The 24,164-nt window shown below is 40.7% G+C and overlaps 1 protein-coding gene across 15 annotated transcripts in view; it reads right to left on the reverse strand.

Moving 5' to 3' along the window:
* BTRC (beta-transducin repeat containing E3 ubiquitin protein ligase) overlaps positions 1 to 24,164 on the reverse strand; it is a 117,237-nt gene that overhangs the window by 8,121 nt on the left and 84,952 nt on the right. For 13 of the 15 annotated variants that reach the window (XM_030488907.1, XM_030488909.1, XM_030488911.1 and 10 more), the window contains 8 exons: positions 17,334 to 17,565; positions 12,588 to 12,774; positions 8,216 to 8,312; positions 7,272 to 7,409; positions 6,687 to 6,805; positions 4,069 to 4,318; positions 3,258 to 3,376; positions 74 to 184 (listed from right to left, as the gene is read on the reverse strand). In XM_030488907.1, the coding sequence (XP_030344767.1) occupies positions 74 to 184; positions 3,258 to 3,376; positions 4,069 to 4,318; positions 6,687 to 6,805; positions 7,272 to 7,409; positions 8,216 to 8,312; positions 12,588 to 12,774; positions 17,334 to 17,565 (1,253 nt within the window). The other 2 variants (XM_030488920.1, XM_030488919.1) reach the window with 2 other exon arrangements.

Below are 24,164 nucleotides of genomic sequence, written 5' to 3' on the forward strand. Positions count from 1 at the left end.
TACAGCAAAGTGGGATGTGAGACACTGAGACAGGCAGGAAGATGCAAGGTATTGACTGCACTGATGGCCTCACCCATCATATGCCCCACTGACTATCCTCTTGTTATCAAAGCGTATGCATCTCACCAACTCTTCATGGCCTTCCAGTACTCGTAAACATGCCCCACACTCGATATCCCACAGTCTGGAAGAAAGAAAACAAAAGAAATACTTAAAACAGTTATGAAGTTAGTTTACTTGCTTTCCATGCTTTTGTCAGCTTTTTGTCATGACTTCCAGTTACCATGGATAAAGAAAGATTATTTTCCTACAAGAACTGATATTTTTTGACATGCATTGTCTAGAAGTGGTCCATCTCTGGCTGAAATGTGCTCTGCTCATACAGGAATCTTAATAGCTGTATCTGCTGCATTTCCCTGACACACAGCTGAAAGAAAGCCATCACAAATGCTCTTAAATGCTCATTCAATTAGCATTCAGGCTGATGTGAACTTCACAGTAGTGAGAAATACAGGTGGAATCTCTGGGTGACACATCTCAAAGCAGCACAACTGCTGAGGGGTCAGGTCACTTTTCCTGAGAGACAGACAAAGCAAGAGAAACACTGTCCCCACATATTTTACTCCTGAGGTCCCCAAAGAATAATCCAGATCCAGTGGATTTGTGCCCAAAGTTGGTGGATAGTGATTGCAGCTGTCCTGCCACGACAATCTGCTCTCACTTTGGACAACAGAGAAATGGACATAACTCTTTCATCACTGTAGAACTGAGAAAGAATTTGTCTATGCACAGATTCGAGGCTGATGAGGAGCACAACGTGATTCTTCAACCTGTGAAGTTGATCTTTCAAGAATATAACGATGAAGATCCTAATAATTTTCACGTAAGAACCAGCACACCAGTCAAGGTCAGAGCAAGCAACGCCATGGCAAAGGTCAGCCAAAGGCACTCTGGCTGGTCAGAGAGCATTAAGTCTCCCAAGGACTGTAAAGAGGATGGACAATGCCAGAAATGAACTGGTGCAGAAAGGTTTGAAAAGCAATCTTGTGCCAGGAACTTTCGTGCCATGTGTCTCCATTCCTTGCCATTAATTCTGAGATTGCCAGCAGCTCTGGGAGGCGGCATCACACTAATTCAGGCCTGTATTTTCAGGTCCCAGTTTGAGGTTTTACTTGAATCTGAATGGGCTGAGATGATTATGTCCCTAGCCATGCAGGGAATGAGCCTTCCTGTACAAAAGAGGTAACTACTATGTAAGAGCAGAATCTCCTAACAGAATAGGTGTCAAGGGCATCTTCCAGATTTGATAACCTTCTCAAATTTCTACTTCTTTAAATAGCCAAAGGATGAAACAGTAAGGGAAGCACTTTTAAGGCTTAAGAACTAACCAAAACAATTTATTACAAAGTGTACACAGTCAAAACCACTACCACTCTTCCTTCCTATAGCTTTGGGAGAGTTTCTGGAAGTAGAAGGAAGTCTGCAAGCCTTTAATTCACCTGAAGTCCTGGCAGAGCTGGAAGATGTACAGAACGCAGGTGGGCCTGAATCCCCATCTCCTAGAGAGAATGCTGTGTTTAAACAGTCTGGTATCAGAACCCCATGTGTGCACACACTGGAGGTTGAATACACACATGCAAATCAACCATTCAACTAAAAATTAACCCAAGATGATGTAGTCTGAGTCTATTTTCTTGTTCTAATTATCTTTTTTTTTTCTGTCTTATTTTTTTCTATACCATGTTTGTCTGTAGCAATTAAGAACTTTGACCCTGAAGACTAAGATACTGAAGTGGTTGGATTAAACTTGATGAACCAGTTTCTAGCAGATAGAAATCACAATGACAGCATGCCTATGTAGCTGTGTTCTCTTACACTGGTGAAATATCTAGCCTACAACAAAACCTAAATGATTTTTATACATGGCATCTCTCTACAGAAGATACTGATTTCTCTGCCACTTCACATGTCCTTGTGTTTTCAGTTGCAAAACTAGAAATCACAGTTATCTTTTGGAAAAAGTTTCCCTGAAACTGAGGAACATCAAACTTCAAATTCTGTATCAGGAGACAGCCTCTACCAAAGGCCAAGACACAACACCTGGCATTTTACAGTGGATTAAAATCAAACATACAAAGCACCAAGCCACCCACAAAGATGATTTAGTAACCTGCCCTTTCTTCATCACCTTTCCACTGACTTGTGCCCCATGCTAATGGCTGGGAGAAAGCGATGTGACCAGGTAAGTCTTGTGCCTTATCCACACAGCTGCCAAACTTGACTTAATTAAGATTCGCTGCCAACATTCCTGAAATTCTAGCACAATTTATCTGTCAACTAGGGATTTTGTCCAATGTAAGCATAAAAGTAACTGTATTCCTCTTTAGCGTTATCACTATCTTGACATCTATTTTTATTAGCATTGCAAGTCATATTTCAGATCCTTCCCTAACTGCTGTAACATTTAACTATTTCTTACTCTAATACTGAGACCAAGCTTTAGAGTACAATTGCAGAGGGTTATTTTTTCCTATTTGAAGTGCAGGAGTTCTCACCATGTGTAAGTGGTGCTACTCTTAAACAACGCCTATAATACTTCTTCCCTTGATTTAGAGACAGAAGTTCCAGCTCTCTTGGTCATGTAAACTACTATTCAAGCTTGCTCCATACGTCCCAAGATTAGTGAGACATCCCTCTGCCAGCAGCTGAAGTATGTAGGGAGAAACCTTGCCTCATGATACCAGAAGGAGTTAAATCTCAGACTGCAACCAAGGCAGCTGGAGAAGTGCAAAAGGCAGTAAACTGAACTTCATCCTCTAAACCAGCTGTTCCAAAGTTAACCAGGTGCCAAGTACCACAAGAAGAGTTTGGCTAGAGCCCAGGAGGATTTCTGCAGAGGATTAAATGCCTCTTACTGCAAATCTGACCCCTTTAACTAGACACATAGCCCAATTAAAATATCACAAGAGGACATCATAGAAAGTGGTACTTGCCAGCTCTTTCATACACCAGAATTGTCAGAGCAATGCAACTTGTTGATTAGTATGAGACTCTTGAGATACAGAGGACGAAAGACAACACAGTAAACAGGCTTCTAATATCTCTTTCCAGTAGTTCCCAATGTTCTATACCAAAGAAAGCATTTTTCAAAGACGACAAGAGTACAGAACACTTCAGTTGCCTAACCTCTGCACATCCCAGGGAATCAGAGACAACGTGCTGGCACAGAACTCTGCAATGAGGAGTGTGTCTCTCACCTGATAGTATTATCTGAAGAGCCGCTCACTACTAGCCTGTCTCTGTACTGCAGACATGCAATGCCTCGTTTGTGGCCATTTAAGGTGCGCACAAATTCGCAGGTACTAGTGTTCCATACCTGTGACAGGAAGGAGGGAGGGAACCACACAGAGACAAAATTATTAAGAAGAGACTAACAAAAGCTGGTATCTGTATGATATATAGATGCATCCAGAATGCTCTTAATTGAAGATGCTATCATTAAGAGTGGGAAGATTACCCCTCCAACGACTTGTGATTATATCCTGCAACTGTTAGCAGCTTGGGCCACTGTACACAAAAGATTTTTGCCACACTGTGTAAGAATTAGCTTCCAAAATCAGACTTTTTAGCACTCTTAGGCTATGATTTAGTATACACAGGATCTTGATTTTCCTCATTTTTAAAGCTGCAGATTTGGATCGTAGCAGTAACATTTAAGAGACTCCCATCCACTCACCTTCACTTTTGCCCCCATGCTGCCCTCTGACAACTGTTCGAATGACATGCTGAAACAGATCATGGAAGTGATCAAGTTGAAAAAGAACACAGAAAAAAAAAGTCCTTTTTCAACTGCATCTGTAGCTGGATCTGATTTGCCATACAGCTCTCTAAACAAGTTGTGCAAGCTGAACAGAGGAGGGACAAGTAGAAATAAACAGCAGGAAGAACACTGCTTCTAAAGGAAGATCTGTGCAGTAACTGCCAAGGACCATCTTCCCTCTCTGATCATCTGTTCTTGGTTATTAAATACCCCAGTGCTGCAAATAAAAAGCCTCTGAAACACCTCACCTTTATAGTTCTGTCACCTGATGCTGATACAATGTACTTGTCATCAAAGTCCACTACGTTGACAGCAGCTCGGTGCCCTACTAGCACCCTCCTCAGGGTGATGTCTGTTGGTGAAGCCATGTCCCACACAGCAATGGAACGGTCTTTGGAACATGTCACCATCATGCCGTTATTGAAGCGGAGGTGCAGTACTGCTTCGCAGTGGTGAATCAGTGTGTTCAGCATCTCGCCTGCATTCACGTCCCACACCCTGCAGTTCCAATTTCAAACCAGAGAGAAGAGAGTTAAACACCTGTACAGTGGATTTTCTGCAGAGCAAGAGAGGGACAAAGAGAGGTAATTGACTCTCTAGCAATATTACAGAGGCAAACACCACAAGTTATATCTACATTTATTAAATAGTTCATTAAAAGACATATTATATAAACCTGTTGATTATGCATACATTGAGACAGCAGCCAAAAACCCTGCAATGCAATTAACACCATAAAAATAACCCAGCCAGGAAAGAAGCATTCTTTAATTAAGGGAATTTAGTGCTGAGGAAAGGTATGAGATTGATGGCCTTAAAGACTGATGTTTCCTGGTTGTATAAACCTACAACACACTCCATTTCCAGTCAATGAGTACTTAATCATAACCTGTGGAGAAGCAAGTTCAGTGACAGGTTTAATTTTTGACCTCTTTCACAGGACTATCAACTCAAGGCATAATTTATAGAGAAGCAGAAGACAAGATAATGCTTTTCAAACAAACATAAGTAATTGCCACAAGTTGTACCATGAACTGCATTTACCCTGCAGTGCATCTGCTACACAGCTACATTCCAGGAATGTGCTGAATAGCCAAATTAAGACAGAGCGTTTATGTCAACTTAATGTTATTAGAACCAACTGTTCCAGCTGAAAGATAATTTAAGATGAAAGTTAGACAAAGGCTTCATACAGAACTTCTAGGAATTGAAATGAAGATTTTAAGTCTTAAAAATGTTTCATTTGGGCTATTCTGTTGGCAAACTTCTTCTACCTTCCATGAAGAGATTTCTTTTGGCACTATTACACCTGTATCCCAGATATATTATGTGAGAGCAGAAAATGGCTGTATCATCAGGCACATCAGACATTGCAGAAGTTAAAACTTTCCTCTGCCAATAAGGCAAGCAGTAAGAAAAGCTAAGATGTGAGAAAGACTTCTAATGTCTTATTTTCTAACTTATGGAGGCTGAAGTGCATCAACTCATGGACTATAAATGAGAATTAAAAGTACATTCCAATTACAAAACGCAAAGGAGAAAACCTGACAGAATAAAGACCTGAGCTGCTAACATATGAGCAGTTTGCAGACAGGGTTGCCAAACTGAACAGGAGCTGGAGACCTACTGACTTCTTTGGACAAGTGCATCCCTGAGATCTCAGAAGCATTAAGAGCCCATCTGTACTGCCTATTGGATGAAGCCCCTCTTCCTGAGGAGACCCAAGGATAAAAGTGATGCATCCTATGTGCCTCTGGGTTCTGCACAAACATTTATAGATACAGTGGGAAACAAAAGTATTTCTGGGCAAGTAGCCAGCCTGCAATTTGGCCTGCCTGGCCCGATAGGGAAGATGATAGTGCTTGTTACAGAAATCAGCCTCTCTGTTGTGATATGTTTAGTACAGCGCAGTTCGCACATGGTCTCCAGGCAGGCAGTATTGCTGAAATTCTGGATTCCTACCAACAATAGCACCCCAAAATCTAGCAGCACCACAAGACCACATGCATCACATGTCACGAACTAAATGTAATATTTATTAGCTTAACAGTGGTAGCTTACACACATGCCCACTGATAACCATAAAGAGGTTGCAGCCATAGGAACACATGCTAATAGCTTCAGAAAAGGCCACTGACACAGCTTTTTGTTGTCTGTAACTCCACTTCATGGGCAGTGTTTGTACTCTGACAAGAAGAGAATATATAATATAACATACATATGGAGAAGACAGACCTGCTCCTTCACATCCAAGTTCATATTGTAATTCACTAACTCATGTGTGCCTGCATTTACACTACAAGTCTTAGACTCTCTGGGATCCTGTAATACGTCTAGTGTACTTCACATCTGCACAACATGCACCACAAGTGCTGACTTGAGGTGTTCAGCCTTTTGCTGGAGACTGGCAGGAAAGCAAGGTTAGAAAGATTGAACGAAAAGAAACATCATACTGCAATTGAGTCACAGGAGATCTAGTCATACATCTTTTGTTAAAATTAAGTGACTATGAATGACTAAACCTTCACACTTGCTTTGAAAAACTTCAACCAACTTTTAAAAAGTTCTCAGGGAGAATTTAAAACATTCTCAGGGAGTGCCGAAACATGCAAAACCTTGGTGAAAAGCCAGATGGCCTTCCTAAGTCATCTTGACCTTGACTGGCCTTTGCTTACGTTCTCACTTCTCCTTGACAGCCGTTCACATGGACATCTGATAAACAAGGGACAGTACACTCCTGAACACATATGATGAACTACTTCATGGAACTGACTGAACAGCACACATTCAAGAGAAGATAATTTCAGCAGCTTGCAAGGCTAAAATCTTAGAGGCAAACAGAAAACTCCAGATCATAAGCACACACCTGACTGTTGAGTCTGAAGATCCAGTAATGATCACCCGTTCATCGTACTGGAGGCACAGGACAGAACCCGTGTGTCCGGTGAGAATTCGCTTGCATTCCAATGTATTCTTATCCCAGATCTAAGGTAGCAAACATTCAAAACTAGACAGCTCTGTAAGGTTTTAATCTTTCAGCACTTACGGGTTTGACTAGTCTAGGTTTTACTACAACACATCATCCACAGTGCAGTATAGAACATCTTTAGTGGCATCTGCAGAATCTTCTACAAGGCTCTTTGGTGCAATACATTAACATTTTTGATATTACTGTCTTTACTATGAATATTGGTTTTACCCTTCTCATCAAGGTACAAGGCATAGTAATTACATAGCCTGTAATTACTGATGGGCAAAAACTCTGCTAGGGAAGCCTGTTTGTAAGAAAACAGGGTCTCTCTTGCCAGATAAAAGATGCATAACATGCTCTGAAGGTGTGAGGTGAGGGAAGAAGAAGCATAGTTTGCTAACAAGAGACTGAAATTAGGACACTATTATTTATGGCATAGGCACTACATGCCATTACTATGCTCTTCTGGAGCATTCTCACCTTGATAGTATTGTCTCGTAGGCCACTTACTATCTTCTGGTCATCATACTGTAAACAATAAACTCCTTTGCTTGTCTCGCTTCGGCAGTGGATCCTCTGTAAACTGTGCCTTCCACACCTCCAGTTTGACTCTATTGTCTTGAGAGACAGAAAACAGAGTAAAAATAAAGCATGGAACTATCTCCCCTTTTTCTGTTTGTTTGAGAAGACAGCAGATACTTTTCTTCACGGTTTTTTCTGCAGTGAGGCCCATACAATGACATAACTGCTTTCTAAAAGAAGTAACACACGTAATAAAACCAATTAAATGGACAAAAGCCTAGGAGACATACTGTGGCTAAACTCATTTGTGTTATGTGGAATGGTGAGAGAGAAGCAACCTAAAAGCTTTTTTCTATCTCCAACCTTTAACCCCCTGTGACTCAACAGCTAAACAACTGAAAAGGACGTCTCAGTTGAGCTCTAGCTAAGCACTTGTACAAATTTGCCACAACAGCACCTGAGCACCACTCTTGCCATTAGGAAAGTACCAGAACATGGCATTTTGCTCACACTAGATAGAAAGCAACCATGCTCAGTTTCTGCCTGTAACATCTTAGTAGGTCTCATGTGCACCAGGTGGAGCAAAGTACTGTGGAACATAGAAAATCAAGCTGACATGGTGCTGCTGTGGCATCTGACCTGCAAGGGGTAGAGACTCCCTCTGCAAACAGCTCACTGAACAATCCAACTCATCCCCTGTACAAAGGAGTAGTGAAGCTTGGGACTTTATACAACTATCCCAGATCTACAAAATCCAGACAAACACAGACACAACAGACTTAACGAAGTATTTCATCAGAATGAAATATTCTCAGAATTTTTGCATTGTGAATAAATCAGTGAGATTTAAAAATAAATTAAAAATCCAACCAAACACACCACATCTGGAAGCTGTTTCTTACCTCTATGTCCTGTATAATTTTGGGGTAAAGTGCTCTATAGAATGAGTTGGGTGGTGCAGTCCCATCAGGAGGTTTATTTTTAAACAGATATTGTCCCCTAGAAGACAAAGAATACCCCCCAGAGAACACAAATCATGTTTCAGCATTTTGAAGAAAGGTCCTCTTGGCATTTTACAAATGAGTAACCACTGGTTAAAAGCACAGACAGACTGATATTCAAACTTAATTTACTCGGTAAGACGGGGTGGATCATTGTTTGTTTGCCCTGCAACATGTCAGTGTTGCATTTTGACATTGAAATACTCATGAAAAATCTGAGCCTAGTCACTCAGGGAAGGGAAATATATTATCTATTATGGACAGGAGCCCATTCAACTCAATAAGAGGTGAGAATGGCTCATGCCTGCAATACACATACCCATATCAGAGGTCACCTTTAAAATAAAGTGTACAAAGAAAATGAAAGAAGCTAAGGAACCCTCAAACTCACTGCACATTCATAGCTTTTATCTGCATTAGCAGGAACAGTATCAGTTTTGGTACATGGACATTTTACTGCTACTACTACATTTTGGTAAGCAATACTTCATCTGCAGTGCTTTCCTCATTCCAACACTGATTTGGAATACTCATATCCCAAGCTAGATTTTTGCTACCAAAAAAATTCCGTAAATGGCAATCACTACCTGCTGTGTAAAAAACTTTAATTCCTCATCCTGAAGTTAAGAAGCCACCAAACACGGTGTGGAAGCTAGTAAACCCCACCATGGGCGTACTAACTGCTGTTCTGCCTGGCAACATGCCTCACAAAATGGAGAGAGGCACAAATGCCTCCGAGTGTAATCCTGGCATCAGAGGCACAGAGTTTACACCGGGCCAGCTCGCCACTTCTCCCTCCCTTGCTCCATTATGGCATAATTAATTGTTCAATACTTCCTTGTGCATTTCTTTCTTGTCCTTTCCATACAGTAGGCCTTGAAACTCATTTGAGACACTGTACATTAGCTACCCTGATGTACTTGAACCAGAAAATCGCAACAATAAACCAAATACTTTATAAGGCAGTAGCAAACTATAGGACCGAATAAATTAAATAACAAATGCTCAAGAAAAGAACTTTTGATAATTCTTTAAATAAAGTATTTTAAGTACGACTTGAGAGAAAGGTGCTTTCCACTTCGGACAGAGCAATCATCTCAGTCTTCAAATCCAGTGACCAGCTGCCACACATATAGGCCAAACACACATGAAGAAGGGACACATGGAGGTAGGCAAACCATTAGTTAGATGGTTGACTATTTACTGTGATCCAGTCTGGAACTGCATACATGAAAATTAAACTTACTGGTCCAGGGAGACAAGGAATGCTTTGGAGATGTACAGAACACCTAGAACACATCCTGGAACACTTGGGTAGGTCTACAACAATCTGTATACAAGCCTATGTGCCTGAAAACCTGTCTATTGTTTCCAACTTTACTAGCTGATCTAATACAAGGACTTGATGCTACTATAAGCCCTGCCTTGATGCCTGTAGAGCCAGTTGTTTACAGTATAGCTAGAGGACTGCTTGGAATTTCCATGGCATCTCAGTGGCCGTTGCGCTGTGGCTCTGGGATAAAAGGAACTATTGTTTGCAGGTTTTGATGACTGGTCAATTCAATCAAGTATTCAGATGGACACAATCATGCCCAGATTTTGGGCTTCTGTTTTGTATTTCTCTAAATCTGTGTAACCCTTACTGCTCCCTGCTAAGCTGCCAGTGAAGGCTACCATGCTGCAGAACTGGGGGGTTTCTGCTGTAAACCACAAGCTGCAAATACTGAAATCAGGCAGCCCATGTGCAAAGCGAGAAGCTATAAGCAAGTAAGACCAGTCATCTATTGTTCTGAACTGCCCAGTTAGTCAGCTTCTTGTGCTATACACAGCGTTAGCACTGATTACAAGCTATAAAGCTCTATATGGCAGAGATGCAATTACACTGGATATTTCTTGTCTGCCTCTCTTAAACACCCCACCATGCCTGGAGTTACATCTTCTAGAGCTAATCATAGGGCAATCTGAAAGACAGAGCACAACTTGCTCCTGTTCTGCCAAAGCAATCTACAGGACACAGTGTAAACTTGAAGAAGAGGAGCAGTAACAGGGTGTGACTATCCTTTGAGGTGAGAAGCAGGATTTTGCAACTGTTTTTTAGAAATGTCGTAAGTCTGTATGACTAGTAATTGGTGCTAATGTTATTTCTAAAATCTGGAGGGGCCATCCAACTCAACTTTGACAGCTTAGCAGTTCTAGAACACACTGTCAATCAGATGACAAGGTGACAAACAACATGTAACACTGATCAATCCAGAATACACCATGTCAAATGGTCACCTGACCTGATTTCTTCTCACAGGCTATTCTCATGACTTAGCAAGAAGAAACGCTCAAAGGTGGACACACAAATGGCTGGAAAGCACAGTTTACCAAATGTGCACTGTTAACAGGATGGCAACTGGGACCTTGCATGGAGTCTGTTCTAGATGTGTCATTATTGAACATTTTCATTAAAGACAAAGTATAGAAGAGGGAGTGCATTTATTACCTGGCCAATGATATTAAAGCTGGGAGAAGCTACAAGCACTTTGGAGGACAAGATTGATTTCATAATGCTCCTGACGAAATGGAGATATACCAAACAATAAATAGAATCTAATTCAATACGGACAAGTGCTAGTTCACCACTGAGGAACAACATAAGCATGCAAGATGAGGAATAATGGCTAAGTAGAACTGCCACAGAAAGGGTAACTGATTTTAAAACAGTGTTATTTCACTGTTAAAAAATAAAAAGCACATGTTCCACTGGAAAGCATAAAATGGAGTGTCCTCCATTAGACATGCACAGAAATGCTTCCCACAACACCAAACTCTGGTGATGCCTTGGCAGAAGACACCATCCACCAAGGAGCAGAGTAACTGTGGAGGGTCTAAACTGAGAAAACCAAGAATGGCAAGAGGACAAGGCAACATAGGGTTATAGTTGGTCAGTGCATCCACAATCTAGGAAATATGATCATCTTCCAACATGGAAAAGATTACTGCCAAAAGGAGAATGAGAAACTGCCCTGTGTGTTTGCGTACGCTAAATATAATATGCCAAACTGTAGCTAGGAATACAGCCTAGATTTTAGGAAAACCTTTCTAACACTAAAGTTAGTGAAACAGTGAAATTCCTTGCATCAGCAAGGCTTGGGGAATCTCCATCAGTGAAGGTTCTTAAGAACAAGTTAGACAACCATCTGGGATGACTTAGTAGAAACCTGGCTCTGCCTTTGGGAAACAGGAGAGACTAAAGAACCTCTCAAGGTCCTCTTCAGACTTACTGTGACCTCAACAATACAGAAGAAAAATAGAAGTCCTGGAGAGAACAAGGTACTAAAAGGAATGCAGAAGTTACCACTGCCATGCTTGTGTTTATTTTACACTCTTTATAAACACTATACTATTGGACGCAGATCAAAATAGTATTTATTTTTAAAGGATGTTTCATAATCCTGATTTACTTGCCTTTACTGCCTGAGACAAACAGTATAACAAAATTAACCATAAAAAAGGAGTCTTTTGTTTGCAACTCTGTATCTTTCTCTTTTTAATAGCAACCAAAATGCCTGAGCTGTCACTTTTATCTTGTTTATGAAATATTCATACCCAGCTTCCTTTCTGCCAACATCCTAGGGACACCCTTGGAAAAGAAAATTATGTATTAAAGGACGTACCCCTGAGAGGGAAAGTTCTAATGAAATGTTAACAGAGCAGCTTCAAACTTGAGTGAGACCCACATTGTAGTAAGGCTATTCCAGATGATTATTAACTAATCTATCTGCATTTCTAAAGTCCCCTATTCTCCATGGTACCTACCCTCAGCTTCCAGTTTGAAAATTAAACAGATATCTAATAGTGAAAATCTGCTGAGGAAAACAAACAGACCTATCAGGAAACAACTAATTCATAGCACATGCTACCCCACTGCCACCCCTAAAAAAGCTCTTCTGCTCTGAACTGCTGACCAGTTTAGTGTTCCCCTGGGGTGTACACAGCTTCTTAATTTGAACCAAATGACAGCTGAGTGTAAAAACCTCAGTCTGTATATCACACTTGTCACAGTGGGAGAAGAGCACGAACAAATGAAGAAGGTGAGGAAAAAGCCCCCACACTGCAGGCATAGCCAAATGATGCCCTAACCCCCAAATTTTGATTTAAGCAACTGTCAGGTTTGGAACCAACATGATGTTTCAGGGTGCTAAATAACCCTCTTCAAACATGGTGTGAAACACAGCACCTACTGTCGTGAATGAGGGCAAAAGAAGTGAAGATGCAGTTTCCTCACCATCCTCTCCTCTCTGACAAGCCCCTCCACAGGGAGTCTGTCCTGACCATTCTCTCGATGAGCTTCTTCCACAGCATGCCGTCCGACGTCACCCGGTACCACTCCTTGCACACCAGCTCAGCAGCACACAATGATTTGGCATCCAGGTATGACAGAATGTTCTCAGCAATGTGATCCAATCCCCGAGCTGGGGGAGAAAAAAAATAAAGAATAATATTATTTTCTGGGGAGACATGAAGTTTAAAACCACCCTCCCTTGCAAGTACAAAGAAACCCTCTCATTCCATCTCCTCTTCTGCATGCAGAGCTGGACTAAATGCACACAAGAGCATTTGCAGCTAAGTTCAGGAGTGAACAGCGTTCTCCAACTTCCTTTGGATATAACACAACAAGTCATTAAAAATAATAAAGAATCCAAGAAGTCATTCCAATCTATGTCGATGGGTTTTAGCACTAGGGGGATATTCTATGGATGGCATTTCCAACTCAGCGACGCAGCCCCCAAAATCTCTCTATATTAGGACCATTTCTCATCTCACTGCTACAGCTGTTCTCATGTTGCAACGGCTCAAAAGCTGTTTTTGCTAAAGCAGTAGCTTTTAAACGTAATGAAGAAAAAAATATATATTCCCAATGTGTGCCCTGAAGGGTAGTGGTACCTTTAGACATGGGGGAGGGAGAGATATGCAGATGCACAGGGAAGTCGAGAGAGAAGGAGAGGCTGTGTAAAGAGAAAGTGAAGCAGGTTTGCTAGTTTCATTTGTTTTAGTGGGTGGAGGAAAAATATGCACCAAAATGGTATAATTTTCAAATATTTTCTGGTGTGAATTCCAGGACTGGCTTTTTTTCAACATGGCTGGAGTGAAATGCAAAGCAATTGCCTGGTTAGCACCAACCAGCTTGATGTAACGTCTGTGAAGCTGGGGGCCAGGGAAGGTTATGCTATGTTTCTTAACTGGATGGATGCATTCAGTAAAAATGTGCTCTTACCCGCTCAGATTTTATCACCAGCAAGACTTCAGGAAAATAAGATGCCTTTTAAATGACATGTTGCATAAACACAGCATCTCTTGGAGGCTGTTTAAGTCACGAGTGACACACATCATCAAGAGATTATCTCACTTCACAGGTCAAATTTCAGAGGCTTTGTGAAAGTTGTAGTTTAGACCCCACCATCCCTCAGGCATAATGTTCAGACCAACCAAAAAGGAAGCATGGCAGATTGGCATTACATGCATCTTCCCTCTGATTCACATTTAGGACAGAGTTAAAGAAGTCTTCTTGTTTTTAAAACAACAGTCTCAAAGACCAGGCCCTGCTTGTGACATAGAAAGAAAAAGCGGCAAGTGCATTTTTACAGTCATGTGGCCGAACTTCTGCAAACCCAAACTGGGTGCAATCAGCTGACTCTGATTAGAAGTTATGAAACACAAAAGACCCAACCTTTGCTGTTGGTAACTGAAAGATTTCAAAATCATCTTCTAATGCATGAAAATGAGAAAATTCAGCATGCCTCCTCTTGCTCCTTTCAAATATCCTAAATTTATAATACACTTTGGGTGAGAAATTCTGCCCAGCGTTTTATGCTTCCGTTCATAAGTAGAAAAAGCATGTGAATGATACCACGCACAACCACAGAGTGCAGAAAGAGGTCTGACATTTCTTATCTTTATAGATGCAAAATTAGATGTCAACCTGCAAAATAAAAGCATCAGCAGCCTTTATTATGCATTTAATCTGAAAAGATATATACAGCCACTACATAAAATTCTTTAAAAAAAGGAAAAGTGTTTGTAAGTTTAGATTGGCTCTACAGCAATTCGTGGAAAGAGAGATACAAAGTTTTAGTGAATGTGAACTGGAATTTGCAGGAATTCCACAATTTGGTAGGGCAGACATGGACATTGTGTCCCCCCTGCTTCCCCACTCTGACAACTGCAGCCCTGAGCTCTCCCCACTGGGTGCAAATGGCATATTTGTTCCCCCAGTCTGTGTTGCTTCCAGTGGGCCCACAGACATTTACAGACCCATCAGGGCATTTGCAAATGCCTGTCTGTGTAGTGTCCATACTGGTGGCTTTATGTCAGCAGTGTCACAGCAAGGAATTGTTTTATACAGGGTATAACTGGTGGCTTTAAGAAGCAGGGCTACACTTCTGGAACTGTACACAGTAATCTTCACCCACAAGCCTGCCTCTGACCCACCTGCCTTTCCTGGATCATCAGCAGCTGCACTTTAGATCTTGCTGTAATGAGGTGTGGTAACTTTCATGACCATAAATAATCCCTTGCCATTGATGCAAGACCCTTTGCAGAGAAGGAAAACTAATGTTTTGGCTTCTCCTCCTCACATTTATAAATGAATGGGCAGAGCTATTTTGGCCTGGCTGCAAACTCAATTTTATTATTTTGTTTCTGAGGAACAGCACAACTCACTGAGACATACATCTAACAAAGCACTGCTTCCTTAAAAAAAGAAATCTCTGCTCACGAAAGTTTTTGCTAAATCAATGTGAAACATGATTAGCCCTTCAGTCCTCCATACGAACAAGAATGTTTCAGTTATTTCACACATGAAACCCTTATAAAAATGACCTTCCTCATAAAAAATGTTAAACAGCTTGGAAATGCTAAGCAGAGACCTTATTTTTCAGAAACAGAACAAAGTTTTTTAAGTACGCAGTTAAGTCGTATTTTTCAAATCACCTTAATTCTGTTCAAAGTACAGGGAAGATAATCTGAGTCAATTTTATTCTGTATTAGCAAAATGTGCTCATGATCTAAAACTACCTTTAATTCTGGTCATTCTTTGGGACAGTGCTAGGAGGACAGAGATAAGATGCCTCATGATACTGAAGTAGCTTTATTGTTTTATTCACTCAAGGGGGAGAGCAGGAAAGGGAATGAAGGAGTAAAAATGAAACCAGAATACTGAACACTTGAGAATTTCAGAAAGCTAAAAAAATACTTAAAGAGTATAGGTTTTTTTATTATTCCACTTAATTTAAAATTTTAGGTTCATTACTCTTTCTTAGGCAATTTCTTACCTTTCCCTTTCCCATTCCACTCATTAGAAACCTGCTGGTACTCAGGACATCCTGCACAGACTGCAGAGTCTGCACCAGTGTAATTCCTTCCCATTAATTTTCTCCCTTAGAGCTATATTCACTAGGACATTAGCACTTTCAAATATGCAAACTGATGCACATACATTATTTAAGCACACAGTTCCCACAACTATTCAAATACTCACATATTAGATGCCTGATTCCTGTCTGTTCTGCATTCTGAGATAGCAAAATTAGCTGCTTCCTGGGTAACTATGAAAACACTACTAACAAATATGGAATGGCTACAAATATGGAAATTTTGAATGCCTCTGAAAGTATTTGTAACATTTGCCTAAAATTTTCAGAACAAGACTGTAGGATGAAATTAAGCAAACACAAATGAGATGTGTTGTCTTGCTTTGATGGAGTTCTGTGAAAAAAGACCTGGAAAAATTGGGTATGTAACTATATGTATGCTTCCACTTTAAAAGTGAAGAAACCACTGCACTTTCAACATATTCTCTATTTTTCTGAAATAGAACAGCTCCACAAGTTATAATGCTGCTCTAAGTACACAAGATTATTGCCATTGGACTACTAAAAACTAACATAAAGCAGGTACTTAGCATAACTAAGATTGTTTTTTAATGCCAGAACAGCCATTTGATTACTGGGCACAATGAGTTTAAAAACCCAGTGAATCTATGTATTTAACCTCCTAGCAAAACTCCTGCAGTGCCTTTATGCTTTGTACCAATTCACAGCTAAACATGCTTTTTTCCGTCCTTTAACCCTAGAACTTAATGTTGAAAAATCCCTTCTGAAGAATGATTAAATAACTGGAACAAATTGTTGAAATTAAGCAGTTTTCCAAAGATATTCACAGAAGAAGCTTTTGGCAAGAAACTTCTCTTCAACTAGCTACTAAGAGACACGTGTAGCACTTTTTGGTCAGGTCCATCTCAAACTAATGCTAATCTATTAATTACCTATGTACAGAGGTACGATCTAACGGTCTGAAAAAAAAAAAAAGACCAAAGAACCATGAATGTCTTTCTGGTTCTGAACGTTTATTGCTCTATATATTTTATCCCCCACTGCCCCAGTTTTCCCATCTATAAGACAGGGCCAATATAAAATGCACTTACAATACTACTTTATGTCTGCATTCTGTGAGATACACCCAATGCCACATCTGAGAACAGTTGGGATACTATTCTCAATGGAAAGCACTACAAAAGTACAAAAACTAGACCATTTCTATCCTTTGATCTTACGTTTTCCATTCTCTATTAGCAATAAACACATAATCAAAGTGATGGCTTCAAGAAGGTATTTTAGTAAGAAAGCAAGAAAAAACCTCAGCTAAGAAAGAGTAGTAGTTTTAATTTAAAAAAATCTGTTATTCATGCATTGTTGTGAGCATGAGTACAACTACCTGCCCTGTGGCTTCAATGACTATTCTTACAATACATATATGAGCTATCATTTACACCCAGACAAACCTTGGTGGTGTTAGATTATGCCTTTTAAGATGGTAGGAATACAAAATAAAATACTACATTTCGTACTGGCATAGAGCTTTTCATTCAAAAGCTATCTCCTATTTTGTAAACTCTTCAGCAGGGTAGGCCAGAATGGAACAGTTCTGTGAAAGATAAGATGGAGGAGCAAGCTCCCTCTGCCTGCAGAAATACCTGGCAGTGCAGTGATGAAGTCCCGCTGTAGCATGGGTTTGAGGTATGAGTTTATATGTCCATGCTGGTAGTGACACATCTGGGAGATGAGGTGCTCCACAAACTCCACCTGGTCAGACTCGGACCACTGCTCAAAATACTTGACGCAGAGTTCCTTCTCCTTCTCATAGCTTGCAGACAGTTTTCTTTGCTTGGGCACGATCATACTGGAAGTGCCATTGGCAAGTTTTGTCTGTAAACAGGAAGGAGAGAAACAACTCAAATCACACATATGAAAAGCAGCTCAAGCAGTTTTCTAATTTCTTTAGGAGGAAGAAAATAAAAGGGAAAAAGCACTCTGATACATGCAGTTGGCTGAGACCACATATCCCATTTGGTGCTGTCAGTCGGAGTGCAGCCAACATGAGCTGTAACCCTGCAGGACAATGCATGGGCTGCACACAAGGGACTTTGGTTAGATGGGAAACCTTGAGTGCCAATTTAACATAAACACAATTTTATTTACATTGTGCGGACAGTAAAATGCATTTGGATTCCTAATCTACAGTCACCAGTTACTTCAATGCACCAACAGAAAACTGCATTTGTATTTTTTTTTTTCTAAAGAACAAACTGCTGCTAAAAGTCAGAGAATGCATGAAATGGGTGAGAAAAAAAAAATAGTGCTTCTTTTGAGTATAAAATTATACCTTGAGAGCAAAGCCAGCTAAACCCCACCCCGGTATTTGGTACATACTTCTTTCACAGAATAGAAGATTTTCAACTTTCTGAGCACTGTTAATATCTCGTCAGAAGGACTCAGCTCAAAGAAGATTTTCAGGGACAAAACAAAACACTGACATTTCAATTTACTACTCAATAGCAAGAAATAATTTCTGCTTTCTAAACGATTTAACTGGAAGAAAAGTGCACATTTTGCATTGCAAGGGTATCCTTTGTCCAAGTAAGATTAACTGTTTGCTGGGAAATCACTTTTCCCCATACTCATCAAATAGTTTGTATTAAATGCTGAAAACGTGTGATTTTCTCTCTTTCACTGCAATGGTTTAACACCAGACAGCACTATAGTAACAGTTAATATTATTTACATGGGTTTTATTTACAAAATACATTTAGAGGTTATCTATTAATTATCAAATAATTAAAACCAAATTACGGATACAGATTAAAATCAAATACACAGATATTACAAGATACAGATATCAGACTACATAAGACATTGATGCAGGGATGCCATATTTCTGTTCTATGATGGCAATTCCAGTCAAACTCACCAGGAGACTTCCAGAAACGTTTAGGGAAAAATCAAGTACCTAAATCTCTTTGCAAATCTATCTAATGATGTAGAAGGAATGCATGGATTAACTGATTTTACAGAAAATAAAAAACAACAAAAAAGCCTTTTTTCAGCAAGTGCCAAAACAGCAGGTTATTTAGAGACCACAAAATCTAGTTACCAAAACTGGGGTTGGAATGCAGGAACTTCTCATTTCTCAGGGATAAATAATTCCTGCACTTGAATACCCCCCCCAACCCTGACAGCAATCCTGAGTTTGGAACACCGAAAACCTCATTAATTTGAAAATCTACTCAACTAATCACAATGTACATTTCATTTTCCAGAGAAAATCCACCTAAATACTCTTTTCAGCATTTCCAGCAGCTAGAAATTTTCCTCTGGTAGAAAAAGACAACAATTAGCTGTGATTTTTAACAAGTAGTTTCTTCTATTTCTGAATTATGGTTTGACTTAAGTTTCTTTGAGAACATAGAACACGGAGATCACACCATCAGCGCTCAATTCTGTAGCTCAATGTTTTCAACTTTACTTTTATCCCCACTTCTCACCGTGAATTTGTGTGTGTGTGTGTGTGTATGTGGTCAGTAAGACCATGCAAGACAAGGGCTATGACTGAGCTACACTTTCATCTAGACATCACATGGACAGCACTGACTGCAAGCAAGTTACAGAGCCACTGGGAAGCAGGAAATATTCTCTTTTGGGTCAACTTTTTATGGAGAGAAATCTCTAAAGGGACTGTCAGCATGAAGTCCTATGTGTAAAAGGCTGAACTTTTCCTAGCAAAGTCCACAGTAGGCAACAGCCCGGCAAAAAAATTATTACCAATGGACTGCACTGAACATTGGTCTTAAGGGATTCTGGTCATTTTGCTGCAGTTAAGCTGCCTGCAAAACAGACAACCCTGTAAAAATGCTGGATTAAGACAGTGGACAAATGTTGTATTCTACAAGCTTGATCTCATTTCATTTCTCATTTTGCTTGCTGTGCATCTCACAACAGGCTGTCACTACAAAGCATTTTTTGAAAACCTATACCTCTGCCTTTTAATTTGAGAGACTGCAAAGCCTGACTGATATGCTGAGCTGCAGTGGAGTAGACAGCTGACATGCAAAGACCACAAAAGGGACAACTCCTTTCACACGTTGGCACCACGTTCTGGCCTTTCCTTGCCTCCTGAGCACTCCCAGCAGCCTTCAGCTCCCCAGTTATCTCTAAAACATCAGTCTGGGGTATCAAACAGAAGTTGCAACATCTGCAAAAACAAGTAATGGCTTATGTGTGTACAGATGGCTTAGATGGGACAAAATCCATTTTGCCTGGATCCCAAGTGAACATAGGCCTCTTGGGCAGGAACAAAGAGTAAATTAAAAAGTCCACTGACCAACACTTGTCACAGCTTTTGAAATCCAACTCCAGGTTTATTTAGTGGTTCTGCTAAGAAAAGCACTATACATGTTACAGTGTTTATGTCCAAATTAGTGGACAGGGGAATGCTGTATGTTTTAGGTTCATGCATATACTTCAGCCGCGTTCTGACAATGTCAACTTGAGACCCGGTTTGCATCCTTGCCTGCTCTGGTTTCTCATTAAAAGGAGCAAGGACAAGCCCAGAGGTAGCCATGGTGTGCCCAGCAGGTCCTGTGGTCTATGCAAACAGGGAACCAGGAGGACAGGGCAAGCCACAAACACACCCCTTCTGCACAGCAGAGACAGATGAACTCACAGGGCTCCCAAATCACTCCATCGCCATATGTGCTCACATGCCCTCTGAAGACTACCTGCAGCTACAGTTTAGAACGAAAGTCCAGAATTTCAATTTGATGATTCCTGAAAATCCACTGGGGTTTCAGCGAAACAGGCCTGTTATTAAAAAAAGCAACAACAAAACAACAACATCAAACATCTGTATTATTAAAGCGTTGGGGGGAGGGCGGTTACTATCAGTAAGAGAATCAATTTGGCTTCCTGATGACTCGACCATTCTGATCAACTGCGTCAAGTTCACCACAAACAACCTCAGAACAATAACAGCAACTATTTCCTGGAGCGTATAATTGTCTACCCTCTCCTGGTTCAATAACCAGGCCTCACCTCAAAAAGAAAGAATTGTCCCACATGCTTTTTATAAGCTTCACTTCAAAAATCCACAAAGAATAAGCACTGGTTGTCCACCACCTGGGAGGAAGTTTGGGTATAACAGAGCAAACTAGTAACTCGGAACAGATAAAGCTTTTCTGACTCCCTTTTCACAAACCCCTGTGAGGGTTTGTGGTGTCCCAGCTGGCTCTCGGCACAATTGCAGGAACGGTAGAGGTGTCCTCCTACCACAGTGTGCCGAAGCTAGTACGCTGTGCCAGGAAACCCAGGGGATTGAGTGCCTCAGGTTGGTACTAGCTCAGGGATCTATGTACTATGCTCCATTGCAGCCCATAATTACAAGACCATTTCTCCAAATGGCTACATTTAACACAAAGCACATTTGTATGCCCAGTGAAGTAGAAGAGGACTAATATATGAGAGGACTTTAATCTAAATAATGACTTGGAACTATAGGAAGGTGCAATATTTCAACACAGATAAATAAAGCCTGGATAAATCTACTGCTCTGCATATAAAACAAAAGAGCCACAGTATATCACAGCTGTAACCCATATATGACAACCAAGGTTACTTTTGTTGTTGTTCAGTACAGGCTACCAAGTAGCCTCCTAAAGCACAGAAAAAAACCCAAACAAAAGCACAGTTCTCTTATTCTAGCATAGGTATAGTGTTTCCCCAAGCACATAAGCAGCCACAACTGTTAAGTATTTTTAAAAATCAATACCAGGTCCTCTAATCATTGCAGAGGACTTTGTTAAGGCACTTTCCACAGGGTGGATGAATTTAGATCATACGTTTCTTATGTCTAAGAAGACATCTCTTAAAGTCAAAGAGAAACTGTCTTCTAGAATAGGGGGTGGCTTAAATGATCTCAGCAAGGTTTGGGACCTTCTGAACCTTCAAGACATCTTCATGTTGAAGCTCTGAAAAGACTGAGAGCTTAGACCACCACTGCAAATTTCTCAGTTTCTCTCTATACAAAAAGAAGGGACTTCCCTTTGATGTTCTAGTGCCCACAGGTCATACTGGGCTTCTCCCCTCCCTCCTGGACTCACTGGGACCATAGACTCCGACACAGAGAAATGTCTTCTATTGTTTATCTGCAGCCACAGCATTTCACCTCCAACCTGTACCACCAGTCGTGGTTAAGTCACTGATCTAGACAGAGCCACCTTAACAGCAATTTTGGATGGGTCTTAGTGAAGGGGAGGAAAAAAGAGGACATAATGTTTAATTATAAGAAATGATTGAAATAGGCACAGACATACCCCGGGTGCCTCTGCACTGCAGCAAGCTCTAAACTTGTTATCGTTAATGGTTTAAATTTCACTGTGCTAATCATTTCAGGACACAAGCCTTTCTTGATAATCTAATGAATTATTCCAACATCCTTCAGCAAAAAAAATCCTCCATGACAGCACTAATTACAAGACGTTTTCCCAGTGCTTATGTAAAATATGACAGAGCAGCAGCTTAGGGAATTGCAGAAAACTGCTTCTAATTTCCACTGAGAAACTGACAAACACCTCTCTTTCATCTCTCCCAGCTCTCAAGTAAGATTTAACTTTCTCATTTAGTTAATTACCGAGTGAGGATCATCATTTTCCCGGATCGGAGCGGCACAGAGCCTTTATCGTGTTAACTTGTGAACTTGATCGATGGCTGCTGCTAAAACTTAATAACTTCACCCCCTGGCAAATTGTAAGATAAATATAATAGGAGAAACTCTGACAGTAAAAACCTGCCAGAAATGAGCGCTGTGTTTATGTTTCTTTGCAGGCAGCAAAAAAACAACCGACAGCTTATTACTGGGTGCGTGTTACTTATATTTAAAAGACTCCAGGCAGTTAACTTTCTGCGTACTGTTCAAACTTTACTCACAAGATAAAAGACACTGGGGAAAAAATACAAGCAATGGGATGACAAAGAAAAGAGCCATGGAGGTGTATGTCCAGAGTGCGTGTGTGTGTGAGACAGGAACTTCACAATGAAAGCGAAGACACACTTGTCTCTATATCCTGCATATTCTTCAAGAGTAACCACATTAAAAACACCCACAACAGTGAATGCAGACATGAAACTAGTTTCAGCGGTGGCATGAACTCAGGAATTTTGGAGCGTGGTAGCAGCTGTGTGGGAAGAGCAGAAGGATTAAAAAGTACCAGTGTGGTAGCGAGATGATTCGGTTGATTCAGTTTGATGTCTGTGAAGCTCCTCTTAGCCAGAGAACCTCAGTGCAGTTGGCTCTTCCAAAGCTACTTGTGTGGCCATGAAACTGCTTGCTACTGTCCATGATGAAGAAGTACCACTCAATATCACTCTAACGTAGCTATGGAACAAAGATGGTGAAACAGCTGAGAACGTGTGCCAGACCTCCATGCTAAAGGGCAGAGCTAGTTATTTGAGAATCCTGTTGAAAGGGTGTTGTTTGCATGGCCTAAAGGCAGTAAAAGCATAATGAAGAGGATCCAGGTTCAATTTCTATGGCTGGCTTCTTCTTTTTTAGGCTTGCAATTACCAAATGCTGCAGAACTGATTCCCAGACTGCCGAGGCTAAGCAAAGAGGAAAGAAGTCTTTTGCAGCTCCTTATTGGCAGCTTCCTATTAAAGAGCTCCTTTGCTTTGAGTTTGGGAGGGTGGCAAGGGGGTGTCTCACCATAAAGAGCAGGGTCTCGTGAGTCATAGCACCTGAAAGACAGGAGTAGGGTAACCAGCTCCTCATTCTCCTTTGCAGGATGAACCTGCTTTTCTAGTGTTTGACTTGACAGCAAGGCTACAATGCTAGGTCATTAAACAACTCACTCCATTTACTTTTATTTTAAAAGCTCAGTTTAGAATCTACCCATTTCTTTCTGCCTCCATCTCACATAACAGTCTCTGTGAGGTTAACCATGGGTTTAGCACATATATGGACTTACTCGCTCAGTACTGAATTAGTTTCCACGCTGCAAAGCTCACTGAAACATTCTGAAAAACGAACATAACCCAGAAGTAGATGATCATCAATCACATCTGAGAGTCAAACAGAAAGCACCATGAAAGAAACCACAGCATCTTTACTATTTATTTTCAAGAGAAAATTCAAAATACACTCTCACACTGAAATTAACAGTCCCCTGGATACCCAAGGAACTAGCAATTTTGCCTGTCTGGAGCTTTTAACTCCTTGTCCACATCTGGTTTCTAATCACACTGCAGAAAAATTTTTATAAGAAAGGATACATCTAGATGAAAGATCACTGGAATTATGCTGGACACAGCAGCCCAACCTGCTGCACTCTCTGAAATCCTGGGGGACCAATAGTTTTCAGAGATACCATCTAAGAACCTATGATATGGTGTCAGCCTGGGGGGCACCTGGCTAAGGATATTACCTCAGACACAGAAGAAAGGGAGAAGGCTGTTTTGGTTGAGGGCCAGAGGAAGCT

Source organism: Strigops habroptila, chromosome 5, assembly GCF_004027225.2.
Source record: "Strigops habroptila isolate Jane chromosome 5, bStrHab1.2.pri, whole genome shotgun sequence".
NCBI lineage: Eukaryota > Metazoa > Chordata > Aves > Psittaciformes > Psittacidae > Strigops > Strigops habroptila.